Here is a 23,837-nt window from a genome sequence, read left to right as displayed (position 1 = left end):
TATACACGTATGTACATGTATATTGTATTTGTTCGGTTATAACGAAATTTCGTTATAACGAAAGAAAACTGCCGTTCCCAAGCATTTCGTTATAACGGGAGTGCACTGTACACACTTTTGAAAAACAAATGTTTTGAGACAATGCTATTTCATGGGAATTCTCTTGTTTTAATTATCTCAAAAACCAAGGTGACATCATGCAAGCTACATTTAAAATACATAAAATTTGACTTTTTGATTTGAGTGAACAGACTGTAAAGTGCCAAATACATGTACTACGGATGTCTTTTCCATCTTAAACATATTTTTACCTTATTTAAACTGGTATGTCTTTAGTCATGGAATAAATAAAAATAAAATTCTTAGCCACCTGAGACTTAAGAGAAAATTTTTAGTACATATTGCTGTACTTATTTCTGCAGTTACACTGCTGAAGAAACACCAGTCTTCACAAATGCAGACTAAACAAGCACTCACAAATTCAAACTCATAATTACAAACAAATGCAACTCTTATTTGACTGCTATTCATATCTACAGGATATACTTGTAGAGTAGATTTAAACGAAATGACTGCACTGAACCAAAAGCAAAATCAAATTGACACCTCACCCTCACTTAGTATAAATGACTATACTATACTAGTGGTGTGTGTAATACAATGCTAATTGTTTGTGAGCAGAAAATATCACTGATGTCACATGTTTTGGATAACCTTTTGGTTCATAACTCAACTGCACATTGCTCAAGAACATTACATCATATCCCCGACAAAAAGTGTTTCCTTGACACAAAGTGATTAAAAAAGAAAGCAAAATACTGATTATCATGGTCTACACTACTGAATTGATTTGATTGATAGCATAAAATGAGCGCCCAAAAGCCAACCAAACCAAACTGAGCCATACTACTGTACCATACCACTCCAGACTGGGAGCATTCGAGTGCTCTGCAGAGAAGTGTACCTCATGAGCTATTTCTGGACTCAAGTCAGAACAGCTACACAATCTATAGCAACCAACACATTCACATTGCATGCTTGCACTACATGCAGTTGTCCCTAACAAAGAGAATCAATTCTTTGTATTATGACATAGTACGCGTTACGTGCATAGTTCTCATGTTAACAGCTGGTACGGTATGCTTTTGGACCACTTTACGTTTAAGCGCCCTCTGGCATGGTATGGTATGGTACGCTTTTGGAGCACATCGAGAAGTGGTCCACTTTTGGTACGGTATGATAAATTACACTTTGGGAGTACTCATGCGTTCTTCTGGCATGGGTGTGGTACAGTACAGTGTACTTTTAGAGAGTGTTGGAACGCACCCTCTGATAAATGACTTCCTGAAAATGCCCTTTATGTGTAATACAAGATTTTGCCTCACCGCAGTTGATATGATGTTTTAATCGCATCATGTTAATTGCATCAATTCTATTCTAAAGAACTTTCACCAGTAATAGCTCCCCTTCAACAAAAGCATTCCCATGAAGACTTGATGAAACTAACTTTTTTTTTTCAACCTTGTACACACATTTCATTATATATTTTTCCCACTTGTACTGACCAGTCATTCATCTAACATCACTCATTTTCCATGAGTCCATTTATCATGCATTTAATGCATCAATAGCAACAGTAACACTGGCAAAACATTGCAAAGTTTGCTTATTCGTCCACACTGGCAGCCAAACTTCTTGATGTTTCAGGTCTCAAATTTAGGGTTACTGCTGCCCATGCTAAGAACGAAAAAGAGTTTGCTGTCTGACAGCTCATGACTGATGTATCGATGCACACAGGTGAATCCCATTGAGGCATGCCTGCAAACCAACAATCGATGCAGCGAACAGGTGGTGGACTGGTCACACGACAAACTTGGCAAAGTTTCAGTTGCGAGTGTTCAAATCTCCTTCGTTTGAGTGGGAAGTCTCGAGAAGTTTTCTGGAAGTTTGCGATCATACTAGCAACATAAACTCCTCGTTGTTTTACTAGTGTGACCACAGCTAATATGACATGCATTTCAGTCTCGTGCATCAAAGTGTGGTTGACTTCTGGCCATTTTTTTTTATATAAGTTGAATTTGATTACGTATCTACTGTGTATGAATTACCCACCACCAATTTTTTATTTTATGTAGAAACTTCAGACAACACAAAATGTTTCTTGAGCTGTGAAATATGACAATGGCAAGTCTCTGTATTTTGTTATTCCAAAATTACTCTAAAGAGAAATAATGCCTCCAGCCACTTCGTTGGCGGAGGCATAAAAATATGAAAGATGCAATAAATCCATCTTACAATCCTTTCAAATCATTGCCTTCAAGACTGAAAAGATGGACAAGACACCTTAAATATACAGGGCCATATTCTTAAATCCAGAAAAAATTCTGATCCGTGAGCTTGTCAAATAATTTCTTTGTTGCATGAGCAAATAAGGACCATTTCGTACTTGAAGCAGACATAGAAGCTTAAAATGAAGCTGAAGTATTTCAAAGTGTCTCTGTGTACCTTGAGGTACAGGCATCAGCAATGATTGAACAGATTCTATTTGGATTCCTGCAAATGTACTAAATTCCTTGGCCTTGCACTGGTTACATTGTAAAGGATAATTGGATATGTACAAAATCAAGTGCTATACATGTCTTCCTTCCTGTTATCACACTTTCTAACTGTACACATTTACAACGCGGGGATCCCAAATCCCTCTCTCTAACACCGTCCATATCAAGGCACCAGCCTGGTCATCCATCTTGCTGGACGAATGGATTCGCTATGGGCTCCATGCCATCTGCAGGACATATGAGGACCACTGATGTACCCCGACACACAGCTAACCCAAGGTCCCTTGTATCATCCGTCAGTTTGAAAGGGTCATCAGCATCTACATGGAGCAGAAGTATAGTTATGAATGGTTAAGATCAAGAATCCACATGGCATCAACTTTCAAGTTATCTAGCTACAACGAATGAGGACCAAAAGAACACAATGCAGTATATACTATTGATTTATGTCACGCTAAGACTATCTTTATCCAGCACCCAATATAGTATATGTTTCACAAGGGAATTGCCTTATTGGGGAGAAATACACAGTGTAAGTGAAACAGAGACAACAGCTCAGCAAAAATTCCAGCAAAAACATCCGACAGGCACCTCTCCATATCTGTATAGATTAAAGCCCATACAGAGCACTTTCTGTTCTTGCCATTACAGCTGTCAGCACAGTATGTATGTAACATGCAAGAAATGTTTGATTTATCATGATCTTGACTTGTATTGATGATTTTAAATTGTATTCATTGCAAAACTCTGCAATGCAAGACAATGTGTTACACCACCCCCCCCCCCCCCAAAAAAAAATATATAGATAGATAAATAAAGAATGAAAGAAAGAAGAAACAAGAGATCCTGCATTTTCATTACAGGCAAAAATCAACTAAGTACAATGGGTACACTATCACTGTCATTGTTCCCAGTCATTACAATGCTAATGGCACATATGATATTAAATACACATATAGTAATTGCAATATAATAACTGCACAAATGTGAATGTATAGTTTGCACATCATGTCAATGACCATGTAAATATTATTGATGCTAATAAGGTGCATTTTATTTCCCTATAGAAGGTTGAAAAAGGTACTGCAGCAGTGGAATAATTAAAGACTTTTGTTTTCTCACCTCTCATCAATTCAGTCGTTCCATCCAGCACCAAGTTCAGCAAAGGATCAAATCCCTTTAAGCTTCCAATCACTGCAAAGAAAAGAGAGATTATTGGTACTTATTTGTCTCAGAACAAAATGTGTATGTATCTGAGACCTACAGTATAAGATTCAGACCCTAGCCCTGACATTGTAATAATCAGAGACTTGTCCACGTAGCTTCAAGCATGACTTAATACATCTGAAAGTTCAAATGTTTGCAAAGACACAAGTGGCTAAACAGCTGTTTGGCCTAATAATTTATTACATGAAGGTAGAGGGTACATTGCACAAGTGATAATGAAATTCCATGTGTGAAATAAAAAATAATAATAATAAAAATGAAAATAACAGCTTTCTGATCACAAAGGGCAACAGAGACACCTAAATTTGCCATAATTTGTCACTGAATTTTATTCTTGAGTACAAGAACAAAGGGGAAAGTAACACTGCATGTCAAATTTCCTATGGCAGAGGTCTGCAGACATGAGAAAAGTGATGGATGAGCAGAGTATGGTCCTGGCAAACGTTATTTTCAAGTTGATGAGTGAATTTGTGAAATACTGTCAGTTCAAAGGATCCTACCTTCTCGTCCTCCTTGGAACTTGACCCGGATCTGTTTGTCAATGTACTTTGACAAGTCAAGAATGCTTTCTTTTTTCTTCTTCTGTTGCTCTTGTTGCTGCAGGGGGCATAAAAATAATCAAAGTAAATAGTGATTGAATAAATTGATGAATTTATAATCATATAGATGAATGTAACACTGAAATTTTAAAATAGAAATATTGGTGGTGCATACTTACTTTTCAACATCAACAAACAGGAACTATTCATGGCTCTTCTGGTGGGTAAAGTTAACATTGTGAGAAGCATAATGAAAGAGCACTCGACTAAGACCCTGTTTACAGTGCGAGGCTTGGCCACAGCTCGGCCATGGCTCGGCCCAGCCCCGCTTCAGCGTAAACACGCAGAAGGCCAAATGCGGGGGCAAAATTGGCCTCGCATTTGGCCTCGCTCTGGAGGTGGTCTCGGCCACGGCCGAGCCCGGCCTTTTCTCAGTGTAAATGCAAACTGGGCCAAAGGCGCGGCCAATTTCAGTCTGGCTTCCAAACTCTCTGCCCGTACTATTTCGCTATTCAGGATATTAACCCCCTCAATGTCGAAAGCTAGTATAGTTTAAGGTGGTTTTGTCCTGCAAAGGATTTTTCCTTCGGCAAAGGCCTTTGCCCGAACGGCGACTTTGTCGCCACGGAATCCACTGGGAAAAGACTCTGAAAACCAGACTATACTAAATTGCGTTTGTTTACAAGCAGAGCGCCACTACAACAAAATATTGAAAGGTTTGAATTAAAAGCGCGGCCGAGCCCGGCAGTGTAAACGGACAAAATTGCGGGGCTCAGCCCCGCAATTGAGGCTGAGCTCGGCCCAGCCCCGCACTGTAAACGGGGTCATACCCCTTTCAGAAGCAGGGGGAATAATTGCTACCCTTTTATAATTCAGTATCAAGTTGATGGAATGTGTAATCTTCATAAAATATTAATTTTTGTGGAATTCCCTTTATATTTTCTTTATATTGTTGTCCACACATGACATCATAACCTCTAGTAGTCTCCTCATCCAGCGGTTCCAACACCAATAATGTAGAAATTCATAACTTTTGCATGGATTGTCAGATTTTGCTCACACTTTCATTGATGTGTTGTACTTATGTTGCTGCTTTTACTCAATCCACATTTCTTTTTGTGTTTTGGTTTTTTAACAACTTTTATAAGCAAGAGGGTATGGAGGGCAGTTATAAAAGAAGAATCAACTTTCGAAATACTATTTCAAATAACGGACAAGAGGCAACTGATTCCATCTGTGCAAACAACTGATCCCCCATGATTACCAGTACTTATAGTTTTTGGAACAAAGAGCAATTCATCTTATGCAAATTCCAATTAAAATAAATCTCATGCAATCAGAATAAACCCTGATGCCTTCTTTGTACTGGCAGACACAACTACACGGGGCCACAGGTACAAACTTTGTAAGCCGAGATGCAGAACATATGTAAGGAGGGATACATTCACTCATCGAGTACTAGAGGACTGGAATTCCCTGGCTGAAGATGTAGTGGAGGCTCCATCTATCAATGCTTTTAAGACTAGGCTTGATTGGCACTGGAAAGACCAATGTTTCCTGTCTCACTTTTCCCAATAGTAATAGAGTCAACTTAACTATACACAGCCCAGTCGCTGTACAACACGGCGTCTGGTCGGGCTATAGTCAACTCTCATCGGTGATGTGCAGTAAAAATTACAAACAGCCTGTCTGCCTTGCCTTCTTTTGAACTGGACAAGAAACTACCCACCAATAAGTGAGCTGATGATAGAGACTTTACAATCAGAAGAAGATAGATGCTGGAACTTCCTAGGAAGCCCAACTGCTGCTATACAGCAATCTGAGATCTCTCCAGTATCTTCGGTAAAGGTTAAGGTAAAGTACACTGAATTAGACTAACTACAGATGGCCTGATTAAGCTTAAGTGAACAGCATTAAATTCAACACAATAAATTAAGCATAGCCATAGATGTCATAAAGAAGTTTCTGGCCTGCAGAATTTTTCTTTTCATTGGGCCATCCATAACTGCAACCAGCCCCAACGCAAAGCAGCGTGTTAAGGAGCGCCCTGGAGTTAGGCCATCCATTGATTTATACCCATGTGCTGTGATAGTAACCCTTCATAATGTCCCCTTCCCCTCCCCCCAACCCCCACATAAGTACCCGAGGATAATATTGCATAGTTTACGGAGAATACTATTGCCGCCGCCTCCTCCTCCTCCTCCTCCTTCTGATTAAGTCTGCCTCCGATGAGGCCTCCTTCAACAACTTAGGCTGAAGATTCTTGCAGACTGTGCTATTTACATTATAATACAGTTCATTTACAGATATTTACGAGTACATAACATTCGTACGGGATATATCTCCTACTCTAGTCAAATATGCGCATATAATATTAATTATTATCATCATGATGTATTGATGATTTTTGATATTAAAAAAAAAGAAAAAACGAGGAGTGATTTTGTGTGTGTGTTTGTGCACTGTGGTCACACTGGTGGTGGTGCCGAGAGCTTCTGTCTGCAACTAGAAATTCAAAGGGACGTTTCAGTTCGTTAAAATCCGCACCTCTTTAACAAACATGCTGCAGTTAAAGCTTGACTCTCAGACTAAACTGAAGTCAGTAATTTCCAGAGAAAGGAAAGGCCGACGCGACGCCACGCGAGGCCGCCGGGCGACGGGCGCCGCCCGCGCGCCCGGCCCGACAAGTCAGGCCTCTATTCCTTGGCTTTACGGTGGTGGTACGCTAGCGTCGCGGTGGCGAAGCGGGTACTCGATCGTCCAATATAAATGTAGGTGCTTGTGAGAGTATTCTTCAGTAATAGCGGCGAAAAGTCGCAAATAAGATTCATAAAATATCATAAATCTAAATGAAGCCAGTGGATGTCTGACACAAAAATACTCACAGCCATTATTCAGCTTAAAAGTGTTCGGAAAGACGCGAGTCACAGCAGCAGTAGTCGTGTACGTGTAGCAGTCTTCCATGTGTTGAGAGAACAATCATGCCATAGACGAGTATGGTATCTGAGAAACTCAAACAAAAAGAGGAAAACGACTGATAATGGAGGAATGAACATTCCCAGGTGAACGTCGCCCCGTGTCGTGAGCAAAGAAAACGGAGGGAAAAAAAGAGTCAATGAATAGATGGAACTGGTACTTGTAGAAGATTTCCAACTTCTCAAAATATCAGTTACTGGACTTTTCCATGGTTTCTCCAGCCCAGAGACATTGATTCAAGCAAACTCATACCAGAATGAAATGTTTTCTTATCATTTTTGTTTGTTTATGAGTGTGTGTGTGTTTCTTGTGTTTTGTTTTTGTTTTGTTTTTTGCTCGATGGTGGTGAACCAAGCTTATTGTTATCGATGATGTGGTAGTCAGTCAGTGTACAGTTTTCAGGGCCCGAGAACGGTTTTCGTTTTTGTTTTTGTTTTGTTGAGTAGTGTGTGTGTGTGTGTGTGTGTGTGTGTGTGTGTGTGTGTGTGTGTGTGAGGGGGGGGGGGCAGTTGTAGTAAAAGTACTTTAGTAATACGTCTAGAGTCAAGGAGGGGTGCATAGGTTTGTCAGTTTCACATTCAACATACTTCCATTTTTTGTTGTATCATACTACATTTTACTGTAATATTTTCATTTCGTTTGTAAAAATGGAAAATGAAATGTGTTTCAAATCATTACTTTTATAAAGTTCTATTTTTAAAGTGGGAAAATATTACACAATAATGGAACTATTTTTGTTTATTGTGACCAATGATGATTCTTTTGTCACGTTGTACAGTAATAGTAAGTTGAATTGCTTATCTTTGGCATTGTTTGAATGGAGCTGAATAAATATCATTGAAAAAAAAAATCAAAGTGGCAGGGGTGTTCGGGGTCGTGCTCGTGGTTGGGTCAAAATGGGGGTAATGCCCTGATAAAAACACTATTTGGAGATTGATATTATGCGATGCGTGTCAGCGACCAGTGTGGCGGTATGTGGGGCAAAGTTCAAAATAAGGTGGTTTGTCGATTTCTCATTCTAATCAGATTTTGTCTAATTACATCCCACATAGTCGGTCAGATTTTTAGATTGTTGCAGAACACTTGCCCGAACATGAATTCTACTTGCCGGAAAAGCCCCAAAGTCAAAAAATATAAGAAAATCTCTTTTTAGTCAAGGGCTTGATAAAACGAAATCATTTAGATAAACAGCACATATTGATTCACATTGGAGTAACAAACTTGGTTTGATTGAGTGTTAGTGTTGCATTGCATTGAGATTTCTACACCATGTTGGAAAATTGCTGAAATGAAATTGAAGTGCATTGTATCAATAAAACAGTCATTATCATTTGGCTTCTGTATGGTTGCCTTCGTATTTGGAGGGGGAAAGTGAAACAAAAAATAAAGGTATCATGGCTTCAAACTTTTTTTGTTTGAATTTACCCAATTTCGGCAAGCATTTTTCCTCTGTTCCAAAACACTTTCCCGACTTGGATTTTCACGTGCCCCGGGCAATCGGGCAAGTAGGCCCCTACTTATGTAGCATTTTGCTATAAGATGTTTTTTTTATCCGAAAATGAATTGGGGGTTCGTTAATCTGAACATTTTAATTGCCGCGTTATTCCAAAGTTGTATGTGTATATATATACTTGTGACGTTTACCACACATGCCTTCTTGTTTATCGTTCCTGCGAGAATCAAAACTATAACGCGTTTTTTTTTTCTCTCATCTTGACATTGGAATTTCTCTCTGTCGTGGAACAAGTTGAGAATAGATAAACGTGAAAATGGAGTCACCCACTCGAAGTTCGAATTTGTTACAAAAAGTAGAAGGAAATGCACATAGCATTTACTTCAAATAGCAACATGCGTGCCTGGATCAGAAGTCAAACATCGACCATCGGTGATAATTTGATATTCGCAGGCTGGATGTTATCATTTAATCAGACAGAGTCTGTTGCTGATGGAAGAGGTAGATTATACGGTATAGATCTTATACCCGAGCTGTGTTTGCGATGCTGACAGATTGATTCAAAGGTTCGTTATTTCGAAGGTTCGTCATCCAAAAATGAAACAAGTTTCGTTATTCTGACGGTTCGTTAATCCGATAAAAGAAAGGTTCGTTTATAGGCACCTTCTTTTCATCCTGGGCTTTTCATTTTTCGGATTTTATAACGATTCTTCGGAATGACGCCCCTTATTTGGTTTTCACGACAGATTGACGAACTTTTCTTCGGAATTACGACTTTTGCATTTTCATTTTCGGATTAACGAACCTTTCGGAATAACGCCACAGATGTTCGTCAATTAACGAACGCTTTTTCACTTTCGGATTTACAAACCTCTTATTGGTATTGGGGACTGCAATGTGTGTTACGGAATAACGAACCTCCCCCCCCCCCCCCAAAAAAAAAAAAAACACCAAAAAACAAACAAACAAACAACAACAACAACAACAACAACAACAACAACACACACACACACACAACAAACAAACAAACAGACAGACAAACAAACTATAACCTTAATCTATTTCGCTTTCTGATTAACGAACCTTCGGAATAATCAACGTCACTCTCTCCCACCGCGCTATAAGCTTTTTGTCAAGGCCCTCTCGTTGTCAGCTGAGCTCGATTCTTCGCCCCCATTAGCTGCATAACAGAGAGAGAGAGGGCCTTGACAAAAAAGGCTATACCGCCGCGCTAACTCTGACCAACAGATTTATTTCTTAAAAATCTACGTCTGACGGCCATAGAGGAAATTCTTCTCCAAATCACACTGACTTGAAAAAAAAAAAAAAATACGATAGCGTGAAATATATAGGCAGAACTGTAAAAATAAGAAATCAGTTTTGTAAATTCTATACAGAGCTTCCCATTTTTGATTCCACAAAACAGAAATATCGGTAGCAGTCATACAGGCCTAATTAACCAAGTATACCTCATCTGGTGATGATGCTATCCCCAGCCGCATTAACTCTTCCGTTGTGGTCTCTTCGTGGACATTTTTCGGGAAGAAAATACTCAAGATAGACATTATTTTTGTCAATGAGTTAACAACCGGACCCTCGCCTTGAAATGCAATGTTTGCCAAGTTATTCCACGTCTACTATAATTTGGCGCTCATGATAATATGATTACTTTGTTTGTTTGTTTGTGTGTGTGTGTGTATGTGTGTGTGCTTATGTGATTTTTTTTTTGTCGTATTTCATTAAAAGTGTCAAGATTTACGCGAACTTATTGTAAAGTAAGGACATCCTCACTTCATCCTTTATGCAAATGTGATTATGGCCTTATCCCTGCATGTAAAGGTATGGGATTAAACTCATTATATTCATACCGTTATAGGCCTACAATACGCGTCAACGAAGTCTCCTCCATTGACCCCATGTAAGGATTAATGTTTCTTTGAATTATTTCCGAACCACTTGTATCATAAAGAGTGGAACCACAAAGTTCTGCCAGTTGTAGGAAGAGTACAACATTATCTATAGCATATAATAAGTTCAAGGTTCTGAAAAAAAAAATGTTTATCTAACAATTGAAGTCAACTTTTTTTTTTGAAGGCATAGACTAACCATCAAAATACACTGTGATCAACCTTCTATCGGTTTCGGAATGCTCCCACAGATGGCGCAGCAACAATTTCCGAGGCAGAGCAAAGAGATTTCCCCCAGTGGTGGGGAGGAGAAAAAATCTCTTTGGTACCTAGCCACAGAACTCTCCAGAGTTTTGTGTGCCGAGCACATCGCAGGGAACTCCAGTTCTCCGAGACAGTCGGAAAGAACGAATGGCGATGCAATATATTTCTCGAGTATTATATCTTTATGTGGTTGGATGGCTCTCGTCAACTGAGTAATCTGATTGATATTTACAGCCCTGTGCCGAAAAATGAGCAAGATTATTATGCATTTTATTGCACATGATTAGCCTGTCATCCCGGGCTGCGTGACAAGTGTATCAGTGAATTTTCCTCCTTTTTTTATTTTTGCCTACGTGGAGAGAACACAAAACGTACAAAACCAAGTAATAACTCAGAATATTCCTTTTTCAAAGAGTTTATTATGAAATACAAGATCTAAATGTTATCAGGATATCGCACATGTATTATAAAATGTTGTTGAGCCTTTCATTTTTTCCTGGAGATTGTCAAAACCCTTGCATTTAGGGTGTTCTCAACCATCATCCATTTTTTTTTAGCCCAGTCTCCAAATTTGTTTAGGTCCTCTTAAAGATTTTGTGTATGATGTTGCATTGTTGGTAGTCATGTAGGAGATTGCATCATCGGCAAATGCGGCAAACATTTTGATGCTAGACCATCAACCAAGTCATGAATGTAAGCAGAAAAAGGCACGGGCCCATTAGAACCGACCCTTAATTCAGTGGCACTCCAGATTCTACTGCTATTGGAGAATATTTGATATACAATGTATTACTATCCAAAAGGACCCTCTTCCATGGAGAAAGCTTTGAATCCATTTAAGATTTCCCCCCAGATACTATATAGAAGCCCAATTTGTGTAAAAGTCGTTCATGTCCAACCTTGTTAGACGCTTTTGGAAAGTCCATGGTTATAACACCGTTTGACGTCCTTTGATCCATGTTCTTGTGTAGATCACAATCTCCTCAGGTTTCTTGCGCCATCCAAGTCCAGGAAACAATGCTATAGTACAATTATATTCAAAAGAGTTGAATCCTCTGGAGCATAATTTCCATCGCTATATTTCCTTCCCCCCCCCCCCCCCCACACACACACACAGACACATGCACTTTTTGGCACCCGTACCTAGAAATACATAGGGTGTCACCACTTTGGGCCAACACTTTTTTTTTTCTTTTTTTACCCCGGAAGCATGGTACTAGAAAAAAAATAGAACTATTGAAATATTTGGGTGTATAATAAGGCCTTTGTTTTTGCACTGAAGATGTCAGTTGAAGAAACGCGGAAGTTGCGGTGAAGGCCTTTTTTGTTTTGTTTTTGTTTTTGTTTTTGCTCGTTAGCTGATGAAATCCGGACATGTGTTATACTCATGATAATACTCGTGGGTCCCATACTCGTTATATAGTCGTGCTATAGTATATATATATATCAAAGGGATGATATACATTGGTGGAGATGAGAATTGGGCTTGTAACTTTTTGCGAGATACCAAGGAAACACATGAAATACTCTAGTATAGAGCATACCATTTTAAGAGGAATTCAAAGTTTATTTGATGAGAATCGGGTTTGGAATGACTGAAACATCCAAAAACAAAGTATTACAATTGCTCTGTTTTAGATATCTCAGCCATTTCAAAACCAATTTTCATCAAATAAACGTTGAATTTCTCATTGAATTACATGCTCTTTCATATTTCATAAGAGGTTTCTCATTATCTCACCAAAAAAAATGTTAGAAACCTAAAATTAAGGTCTTAACCGAAAGGATCTTTGGTCGTATTCTCGGCTCCCTGGCCGTACGTACGCAAGCGATGAACATCGTCTACCCGCCCGCGCGCTCCGTGTGCGCAGCGCGGAAGAGGGTCATGGTCATACATATAGGATAACAGTGGGTAGTAGATGATCGTGTAGCGACAGCGAGCGAGAGATCGAGGAAAGGGAGGTACACATATGTACAGGTGAAGCGTTACATCGATTGCATTGCTGGTACATGTACAAGTGTATATTATAGACGGGGTACGATCTCTGTTGATGTTAATTATGGTGCATATACTTGACTGTTAGATGTATTTACTCAGGACGGGACATATTAGTATTGCGTTCCTGCATTAATCCTGAGGTCATCGTCACCATCGCCATCGCTATCGCCATCGAGGGAGTTTTTCGAGAGCCAGCGCCAGCAAGCGGGCTTGACCCACGGCCACACTTTACACAGAAGTCCACTAGGGCCTACATCTGACATGTATGTATCGGTTTACAGTGTCATGACATCATACTATCATAGACTACTGTCAATACAATACTCAACTGAGAAATGTAGTTTGTAGGCATTGTGGAAAATTGTGGAATCAGTTGAGTTAGACTCTAACGATGTTAGTAATGAGTTATTGAGTTAGTGAATTACCAAACCATGTTATTCAGTTCAGGCAACTGTCGGAACATCTAGATTTTCTCTTGTCTACTGATTATCCAAACTTAAAACGTTTCTATTCTTCTCACACTGAGGACTAGAAAGCTTATCTAACTGTTACTACAAAGTACAGTGTTAGACCTAGTAAGTAAGTAACAAAATTGGTTAGATCTATAGCATTGCAGTCGATAATGTTCAGAACAAGTCAGCTGAAGTGTTTGACCGAAAGATCGGTCTGTATCTGTCCGTCGGGGAATGTTCCGCGGAGACTGCGTCTGGCTTCACGGATCCCCTCCGTATACAGACCGAAGTCAATGATGCCAGCTACTGTGTGGCAGTAGCGCACAGATAAAACGTTACGATAAACCAAATTACAGGCAACTTTTTTACATTCAAGCAAGTTTGACATGATATGACACATTATGCTGCAATATTTGGGGTTAATTTCTCACATTTTGCAATCGAAATACTCACAGTAACGCGATTATAATGCAGAAATTTTATCCATATCGCAACATCGCCGTTCGCTAGCTGTAAGTCGCCATTTTGAATCTGTAAACCAATCACATGCGAGGTACTTTATTAAGTAAAAAAAACACGTAGAAACTAACTCGCATGTGATTGGCTAATAGATTCATACTCTATGTTTCTGCAGTTTGAACGTGACGACGCGACGGGCTGGTTGATGTGTGTTTTGCGTTGAAAATTCGACCGAAATATTGGATTATTCATTAATCTGGTGAGTGTAGTCTATTCTTGAATAGTTGATTTAACTATTCAAGCTTAAATTTGCCGACCTAGGGCCGTGAATTAGACGCAATCGAGAAGGGTGAGGTACCTCACCCAATTTTCCATAGAGACAGTGGTTAAGAACATCCACACAGCAATGGGTACTACAACCTTCCGTCTGTCTACGGAGGACGGCGTTAATGGCAAAATACAAAAGAATCCTCCGGACAGACGGATCTTTCTGTCTACTGAAGTGTATTCTTCGTCTGGTGGGCCTGTGTGTTTGTTTGTTGTTTGCGATTTTCTTCTCTGTTGTCATGTTTGAACTTGTATGTAATCTATCTTTTTAATTTTTTGAAGCGCCATGACTATTTGAGCACCAAAAGGTGGACCTGTGACAGTGCAGTGTGAGTGCGCTTTATAGAGTAAAATACCTAATATTTATAAGCGGCTAGGTGCCTGTTTCTGGCAGGGGCACTTTCATTCATCAATAAAACAGTTAATGAACATCATGTGTGCTTATTTTACTTCAGTCCCTCTTTTAGAACACAAGCAGGAGTTAAAGTAAGATGCCCATGATTCAACCATAACGGCAAGCTGTCCAAAATTCGACGGCCTGCTACATGTGTTCCTATGCATTTGGTCAAATTTTAGCACAAGAGGTCAAATCTTGGAATTTTTGCTTATTAAAGGGTGTGTAGGACCTACAGTTCTCGTCGAGATGAAAATTTAGCCTTTAACAATATAGGGGCAAGCATGGTATTACCGGACGCATGGTATTACCGGACACGCACATTTTTGCGTACTGATGACATTCTGTACGCGCGAGACTTCGTAGATTAGCCTCACAAAACTTTGTGTGGAACGAAATCGCAAAAAACGCCTCATAAAAATGTAAAAACACGAAAAAATTGACATTTTACCTCAAATTTATAGTTGAGTGACCCGCACTTCGTCATAGTTAATATTCATGCATGTTTGAATCACATTTCGCGACTGAAATTCTATGAAATCCCACTCACGTACAGGAAAAATGCTGAAGATTCTATTAGAACCAAAAGTTCACTGATCAATATCGGAAATTTGTAGCTATCGTCCTCAAACGCGAACGATGCGGAATAGTTGTGCGCTGGGGCACGCAACTCATCACCCGCGCGTGCAGCTCCCATAGACAAAGCACGTATAATCTAACCAGTTGTCGATTTCTCACAAGGCTTTATTGCGTGAACTGTTCGAAATGGTCAAGACAGACATTTTACTGTAAAAAATACTAGATTTGAGCCTCATTTGCCGATTTTTTTTTTCATCCGCTCGGTGAGAATGTGTACGGTGATTTGTGGGATGAATTGTGATTCTGGTGCAAGGATTAGGTGCGAAAGACCTCGATTATTCGATTACAAAAATCGCGTCCGGTAATACAATGCGATTTTGCACCGCGCAAAAAACCACTATTTTTAGAGGGGTATGTTTGAAGCATATTTTCTAAAAACTGGAACGAAGAATTGACATAAGTTGGCTGAATTCGTAATTTCCATGAGTCTGTGAATAAGTGGTGTTATTTTTAGCCGAAATTTCATTCTATGAGTACGGAATTCAAAGCCACAAAGAAAAGCATCCGGTAATAGGATGTGCCACCCTACAAGATATTCAGAAACCACTCTACACTGTATGAGATGTCAAAGAGCATGCAATTCTAAGGGGTATCAAAAGTTTATTTGATGAAAATCGGTTTTGAAATGGCTGAGACATCCAAAAACAAGGTGAAACAAAGAGATCCTAATAAAAGTGTGGCATGTCGCCTTTTATTATTATCACTTTTTTGGATATCTCAGCCATTTGAAAACCAATTTTCATCAAATAAACGTTGAATCCTTCTTGAAATTACAAATATGCTTTTTCATATTTCACATGAGATTTCTCATTATCTCACCTAGGAATGTTCAAAACATGAATCCCCACCTCAACCAGTACTGTACAGTCCCTTTAATACTTGCAAGTGTTATGGGAAGTGACACCTGATTAGGCCTTTTCATCAATGATTGAAATGGTCCCTGCCGCAAATAAGCACCCTGTACAAAGCCTGCCGCAAACAGGGTATTTTACTCTAGTAAGGCTACTAAACGACCACCTATGTTCAGATCGACCACCCTCGCGCAATGCCAATGGCTGTCTTGTATATAAAATCAAAAGTATGCATGGGACGGGGTGCAATATGCTGGAACATTAAAACATGAATACATATTTATCAAGAGAAATCAGGGGGATACAAGTACAACTAGATTCGGAATTTGTCAACACTGACAAATTAGGTGATCTGATCTATTGGGAAATCAATGATTTGAGTCCTGATCCCAATAGGCATGACCATACAGGTTTCATCTGTGTTGAGGGGACATTGGCCATGTGATGTTTGGAGTCTCAGTTAGAAAAGGGAGTCAGACCTACCATCTTTGGTACCGAATTCCGCATGCACTAACGAAGATACAGAATGAAGTATATTTGACCTTTGACCCCATTTTGCACACCAAAGATGGCATCTGAGCAAAAAGTGGTTATTTTGTGAAATGATTCTTGTAACATGGTCTTTGCGTGTGCAAAATGTGGGAAAGATAGGACAAGTATTCACGAAGATACAGGATGAAACATTTATGACCTTTGACCCTAATTTACATACCCAAGATGGTGTCCGATCAAGTAGTTGTTATTTTATGAAATAATGTACGTGACATGAACTAAACATATGCAAAATATGGGGGTGATAGAGGCTGTTTTTCTTTAGTTATTGCAAAGAAAGTTGCAAAAAGAAAGAAATATCTCAATACATCGAAGATAAGCTTTAATTTCAACCAAATTTTTTGACGTGATGCCGACGTCGTATGAAAAAACGAATGGCACACTTACGATAGCCCAAAGTCTCAGCTACAACATATTAAAATCTGGGAGAAGTTCACCAAAGGGTAAGTGAGCTAGTGCTTGATAAAGACAATCATGTCAATTTTCACATCTAGAAAAATTCCCTCCCATAGAGATAACACGTAAACTGGTCAAATTTGACAAGATTACATTCAATCCATTTTTGCGAGGTGATGCCGTCACCCAATCAAAATTGTTTCATTACAATTATGAAAGACCATTTAATAAGCTACAACATACTGAAATTTGGGTGAAAATCGGCAAAGGATAAGTGAGATACGCTCGAGTGAACTTGAAATTTGATGACGTCATTTAGAAAATTTACTTTTTTTACTTTATTAAGAAATTTGATATCTTTCTTTCATTTTTTCAGTATCGACAACCCATGAAATGACATGTACAACTCATCAGCTTTCAAAATATGTAAAGAAAATGGGGGGTCATTGTCCATCCTGACGAGTAAAATCGGATTTAAAATTGACGGTTTTTTGGCATAGTTGCACTGTATATCGCCATTGACGCGCGCGCGGAATTTCAACTTTGACGGGCCCGTATGACGTCATATTGAGTCGGATTGACTTGAAACTTGGTAGAAATATTCCTTGACATTTCAGACATCCGATCCATGTAAAAAAACAGGAAATTTCTATTCCATATGAGCTGTGCGTGCGTATATGCGCGCGCGCGTACGCGTCCGTCCGATTTTTTCAATTTTTCCAAAATGCTCCAAATGGTCTGAAACGTGTGCAAAAAAAATTTGAGCTCGATTGGAGCATACAAATATTTCAATGCGCGCATACGCGCACGTTTTAAGGGTAGATATGAAATTTGAAAATATGTGTAGAATCAGATTGATTTGAAATATATGTGACGTAAATTTCATTGAAAAATTCCATTCCATTAATGAGATATGAATGAGAATGTGTTTTCATATAATGACGTCATAGTGACGTCATGGTTGACTGATCACTGTGATTTTATAAAATTTGTCGATACATATATGGTATAATTTTGAAATTGATAGGAGGAGCACTTTCTGAGCTAATCGATACACAACTTTTGCGGAGAAATAAAGAAGAAAAAAAAGAAGAACAAGAATCAGTACAGATACAGAAGGTGATCCGAGAGGATACTCGGATCACCTAAATATGTTGTAATCTGAGGAAACGGGAGGAAAAAGGAATTGAAGAAAACCCTCATTAGTAATACACATAATTATTGTTAGGACTCTACCGGTAACACATATTTGCCCATTTTCTAAAGATACAAGATATCTAATAAAAAAGTGGTTGATGAGTAGTAGGCCCAACAATGCAAGTAGCCACTATTGTTATTATTGTTGTTATATTAATTATTATTATTATTATTAATATTATTGTTATTATTATTATTATCATTATAATCAGGAGGTCGTACATTGTAGGTTCGAATCCTGCTCGAGTACGTACCGGTATGCCCATGATTTTTTTATCATGGCTATACTACTAAAACACTGGTAATCTATTCAGTGCTTATTTATATGTCAATTAGTAGGGCAATTTGTCAATCAGTTGCAATCATTATTATTATCATCATTATTGTACTATCATTAGTATTGTTATTATTATTATTATTATTACTACTACTACTACTACTACTATCATTATTATTATTATTATTATTATTATTATTATTATTATTATTATTATATGGCAGCAGTTCCCCTAACTGCTTAGTGTCTATTATGATTTCACACTCACAGTTTCAGAGCTAACCTCTGTTAGATCCCGACTATCCACTCTAGCCTGTTGAGGCTACTATCTCTAGGTAACACTAAACCATTGGATTCTGCTGATCTTCTGTTTGAGCTGTTAACGTGTAAAAGTGTTAGATCTAGAGTCTAGTGGTTCTAGATCTCGACGTATCATTATCATTGGATTGCCTGATTATCATGAAGTGGATCTAAATATCTAACTAATTCAAAGGATAAGTTCACCTTCATATACATGTGGATTAAGTGAAGGCAACAATATTAGTATAACACATCAGTGAAAGTTTGGGGAAAATCCGACAATCCGTTCAAAAGTTATGAATTTTTAAAGTATCTGTGCAATCACTGCTGGAGGAGAAGACTACTACAGTGTATGATGTCACATGCGTACAACAATATAAGGAAAATAAAAAGAGAATTTCACAAAACTTGACTTTTTGAATAAAGTGCACATTTCTTCTACATGTTACTGACTTATGTTAGGGGCAACATTATTTCCCCTGACATCTGAAAGAGAGAAGTCGAGTGTTCTTTTATTATGTGAGAAAAGTGAGAATATCTTTAATTTTCTTTATACTTTCTTTATATAGTTGTACTCATGTGACATCACAAGCTATAGTAGTCTTCTGATCCAGCCGTGACTGAGCAGAAACTTCAAAAATTCATAACTTTTGAACGGATTGTCCGATCTTCCTCAAACTCTCATTGATGTGTTTTACTAATATTGCTGCATTCACTCAAACCACATGTCTATGAAGGTGAACTTGTCCTTTAAAAGAGAAGTTCTCTGGCTTCTTCTTCTTCTTCTGATTAAGTCTGCCTCCTTCAATAGGCTGAAGTTTCTTGCAGACTGTAATATTTACATTATAATGCAATTTATTTACAGATATTTACAAGCACAAAACAAATTTGAAGAAAATAACTAGCCACTGTGATCAACCATTAGTCGGTTATGGAATAATTTCACAGATGGCCCTGAAACAATTTCCGACGACAGGGAATTCTAGCTCCTTACAGTCCTGTACAGTTCTTTTGGAAGAACGAATGGCGATGCGATTCAGTTCTCAAGTATGGTACCTGAGTGATAGGAATGTGGTTACATGGCTTTTGTCAACCGAGTACCATAACCTGTTTGATGCTATAGTCCTGTGCTGAAAGATGAGTAAGATTATTGTGTATTTTGTACCTAATTAGCCTGTCATTTTCTCTGCGCTGTTCCAGATTACCTAGCCATAACCCATGGGGTATGGCTATTAAGCTTTGAAAGTGCATATTAATAAGCAAATAATCAACGTTGGTGAAGGTGATGGGACAAACTATCACTTCCGAGGCGATCTGGATGTAACTGTCTTTCCGAAGCGCAGCTGAGGAAAGATAGCATACACATTCAGATCGCCGAGGAAGTGATAGTTAAGTTTGTCTCATTGCCTGAAACTAAAAGTTGATTATTTGCTTTATATTCCACATCTAGGGTCCTAGAAATTCCCATTTTATTCCACATCTGAAACCGTTTTAGCTGTCTTTAGGTATCCTTAGGGCTTAGGCTACGTGTGCGTGTAGATGACAAAACAATGAATTTGCTGCGCGCACCGCGTGGCACCGAAGTGAAAGTGCGTTGCACTGTGTACTATCAAGTGACCTAGGTCACATGATAGTCCACAGTGCAACGCACTTTTATTTTGCGCGTACTCATCTTGCGTTCGTGGACTGTGTTGAGATCAGTGAAACAAAAGGGACTATCAACATAGAGTGTAACGAACTTTTCTTCTCAGGTGATGTGATGGGCAAAACTATGCTTCATCACGTGATGAGCTCTGGACCAATCCTATTGCAACATTCTTAGTATGTGGAATATAATATATTATAAAATGGGTTCAAGAATGTAGCCAATAGGAAGCGCTGAAATGAGACACACCTCCTTCCTTTACTTCAGTACAACTGCACTGCCTGTAATCCTATGGTAGATTGCCGATCGTCTGTGCGCGCGGCGGCTCCTTTGATGAATTGCATGCATACGCGTACGCGCTGTCAATCCTGTAAACAACTTCTAGTTCGGGCTGCCGGCCGGCCGGCCTGTCTTCCCTTGTGCATAACATATGTGAACATAATAGCACTCTGATTTTAGTTAGTCCTGCTCTGCTGGTAAATCCAGCATGGCTGACATTAACTGGTTAATAGTATCATTTTAGTAAAATCTTATAATACATAACCATCCACAATTCTTCTCCATGTAAAGTAATATCATTGCAGATGGTCTACCTCATATGTTGTGTAGTACCTAGATCTATGTGCTGTTTGTCCGTCAAATTACTGTAGTGCATCAAACTATGGTAATACCGGTACACACTATATATAATCTAATTCAAGTGTACAGTGTACTTCTACCATCAACGTCAATGGTGCTTCTCATCAAAGCCTGTTCAGTAGCTGGATGAGGGTTTGTGGTGTGGTGTAGTATACATCATGACATCCCATCTTTTGGAAGATTGCTGTTGCAGACGTAGTGACTTTAATACTCAACCCACTGTTTGTTAAAGTGATGATAGTTGAAGGACATTTGTGCATTCTACAGCACATTTTGATAGAAGCTGGTAACAAGGCAAATAAGGTACATACAATATTAATGCTGATTAAGCAACTACTAGTATTCGTAATTAATGTATTGTAGTTTGAACTTACTACAGCTGTATCAAGAAAAACACACTTGTTGCTTGTCTTGGTTGGCACCATGTTGTGTCAGAATAGAGTCAAAGGTCATGAGAAGGAGACAAAGTTTCCATACAGATTAATTGCATGTATGTTCTTATACTCTATTTGAACCATTTCACTAATTCTACAAATTCTGTAAACCTTTATGTAAAGTGTTGCAATAATGGAGGGTTTTGAACTCCTTGATGTTAAGATTAAAACAACGTTTGACTTATGTCTGCTGAGAAATATCCTAAATCTAAGTACTGCATCAGAGAGTGGTGTACACGGTACAGTGTAACAGGAGTGAAGGATGATCTGTGCAGTGTGTGCCAGCTGCCAGAATGCTTTGAAACACTGGAAATGTCCAAACAAATGAAGAGCTTTATAATATTGATGGAAAGCTCTACAGAATTGTCGCATGTTAAATGCTCACAGTGTCAACTGAACAGTCCTTTTTTTTCTTTTTCTTTTTTTAAGAATTGAGTATACAACTGTACCATGTTGTTATATCAAGGTACAACATTTCAAAACTGTCCCAACCTGGCTAGAGTTTATTTTTGTTCCATTTTATAACACAATACTGTGGAACTACATAAGATTCAAACGATTTCATGAATTTATGAATTACAATATAAACTAGAGATTGTAATTTGTCATCACTGACAAATTAAGGTGATCCGATTTTTTTTTATCAATGATTCGAGTCCTGATCGCAATAGGCATGACCATACAAGTTTCATCTGTGTTTAGAGACATTGGCCGTGTGATGTTTGCATTCTCATTTAGCAAAGGGAGTCATATCTGCCATGTTAGGTACAAAATTCTGTATACACTATAACGAAAAAACAGCAACAAGTACATATGACCTTTGACCCACCTTTGCACTCCCAAGATTGCATCTGATGAAATAGTGGTTTTTTTGTGAAATGATTCTCGCGACATCGTCTATACGTGTGAAAAATATGGGAAAGATAGGACAGGTATTCACTAAGATACAGGATGAAACATTTATGACCTTTGACCCTAATTTACACACCCAAGATGTTGTCCGATCTAGTACTTGTTATTTTATGAAATAATGTACGAGACATGAACTAAACATGTGCAAAATATGGGGGTGATAGGGCGTGTTTTTCTTGAGTTATTGCAAAGAAAGTTGCAGAAAGAAAGAAATATCTCAATACATAGAAGATAAGCTTTAATTTCAACCAAGATTTTTATCGTAATCCCGACATTGTATGAAAAAACGAAGGTATGAAAACGATAGCGCAAAGTCTCAGCTACAACATATTAAAATCTGGGAGAAATTCACTGAAGGGTAAGTGAGCTAGTGCTCGATAAAGACAATCATGTCAATTTTCACATAAAAAAAACCCTCCCATAGAGATAACACGTCATAACGAAGATACAAAAAGAAGTACATATGACCTTTGACCTCAATTTGCACACCCAAGATGGCATCTGAGTAAAAAGTAGTTATTTTGTGAAATGATCCTTGTAACATAGTCCTTACGTGTGCAAAATATGGGAAAGATAGGACATGTATTCACTAAGATACAGGGTGAAACACTTATGACCTTTGACCCTAATTTACATACCCAAGATGGTGTCCGATCAAGTAGTTGTTATTTTATGAAATAATTCACGTGACATGAACTAAACATGTGCAAAATATGGAAGTGATAGGGCGTGTTTTTCTTGAGTTATTGCACAGAAAGTTGCAGAAAGAAAGAAATATTTCAATATATCGAAGATAAGCTTTAATTTCAAGCAAGTTTTTTGACGTGATCCCGACATCGTATGAAAAAAGGAAGGGCACACTTACGATAGCCCAAAGTCTCAGCTACAACATATTAAAATCTTGGAGAAATTCACCGAAGCATAAGTGAGCTAGTGCTCGATGAAGATAGTCATGTCAATTTTCATTTCCATAAAAATTGCACTCCCATAGAGATTACACGTAAACTGGTCAAATTTGACAAGGTTACTTTCAATCCATTTTTACGAAGTGATGCCGTCATCCAATCAAAATTTTGTAATTATATGACTGAAAGATGATTAAATAAGCTACATTATATTGAAATTTGGGTGAAAATTGGCAAAGGATAAGTGAGATACGCTCGATTAAACTTGAAATTTGATGACGTCATTTTGAAAATTTACTTTTTTTACTTTATTAAGAAATTTGATATCTTTTAATCATTTTGTGAGCATAGCCAGCCCATGAAATAACATGAACAACTCATCAGCTTTCAGAATATGCCAAGAAAAAGGGGGGTCACCGTTCATCCTGACGAGTTAAATCCGATTTAAAATTGACGGTTTTTTGGCATAGTTGCACTGCGTATCCCCATTGACGCACGCGCGGAATTTTGAGTTTGACGTGCCCGTATGACGTCA

The 23,837-nt window shown here is 38.4% G+C and overlaps 2 protein-coding genes across 2 annotated transcripts in view; one reads left to right on the top strand and one right to left on the bottom strand.

Annotated features, from left to right (window-relative positions):
- Positions 1–147: 147 nt before the first annotated feature.
- Positions 148–7,309, bottom strand: LOC139724854 (U6 snRNA-associated Sm-like protein LSm7). Its single transcript, XM_071635978.1, has 4 exons — positions 7,210–7,309; positions 4,286–4,382; positions 3,681–3,752; positions 148–2,878 (listed from the first exon to the last, which is right to left on the bottom strand). Exons 1-4 carry the CDS (start codon positions 7,213–7,215, stop codon positions 2,739–2,741), a joined length of 315 nt encoding a protein of 104 aa, XP_071492079.1. The 5' UTR covers positions 7,216–7,309; the 3' UTR covers positions 148–2,738.
- A 5,574-nt stretch (positions 7,310–12,883) lies between these two features.
- Positions 12,884–23,837, top strand: part of LOC139724853 (ubiquitin carboxyl-terminal hydrolase 8-like) — a 40,280-nt gene continuing 29,326 nt past the window's right edge. Inside the window, exon 1 of the mRNA XM_071635977.1 lies at positions 12,884–13,186. The gene's annotated coding sequence lies outside the window, so the exon portion shown is untranslated. The remainder of the gene's footprint in view (positions 13,187–23,837) is intronic.

The sequence above is a fragment of the Diadema antillarum genome, unplaced genomic scaffold, assembly GCF_040938485.1.
Source record: "Diadema antillarum isolate AM-2024a unplaced genomic scaffold, OU_Dant_1.0 scf00000234, whole genome shotgun sequence".
Classification (NCBI taxonomy): Eukaryota; Metazoa; Echinodermata; class Echinoidea; order Diadematoida; family Diadematidae; genus Diadema; species Diadema antillarum.
Note: the sequence above shows the minus strand (reverse complement) of the source record. Positions and strands in the feature narration are given on the sequence as shown.

Bases quoted from the DNA above. Each gene is read 5' to 3' on its own strand.
- LOC139724854 (XM_071635978.1), bottom strand. The intron at 3,753-4,285 runs GTAGGATCCTTT...TTTTCTTTGCAG, and splicing joins GTTCCAAGGAGGACGAGAAG to TGATTGGAAGCTTAAAGGGA. The intron at 2,879-3,680 runs GTGAGAAAACAA...TGCTCCATGTAG, and splicing joins AACGACTGAATTGATGAGAG to ATGCTGATGACCCTTTCAAA.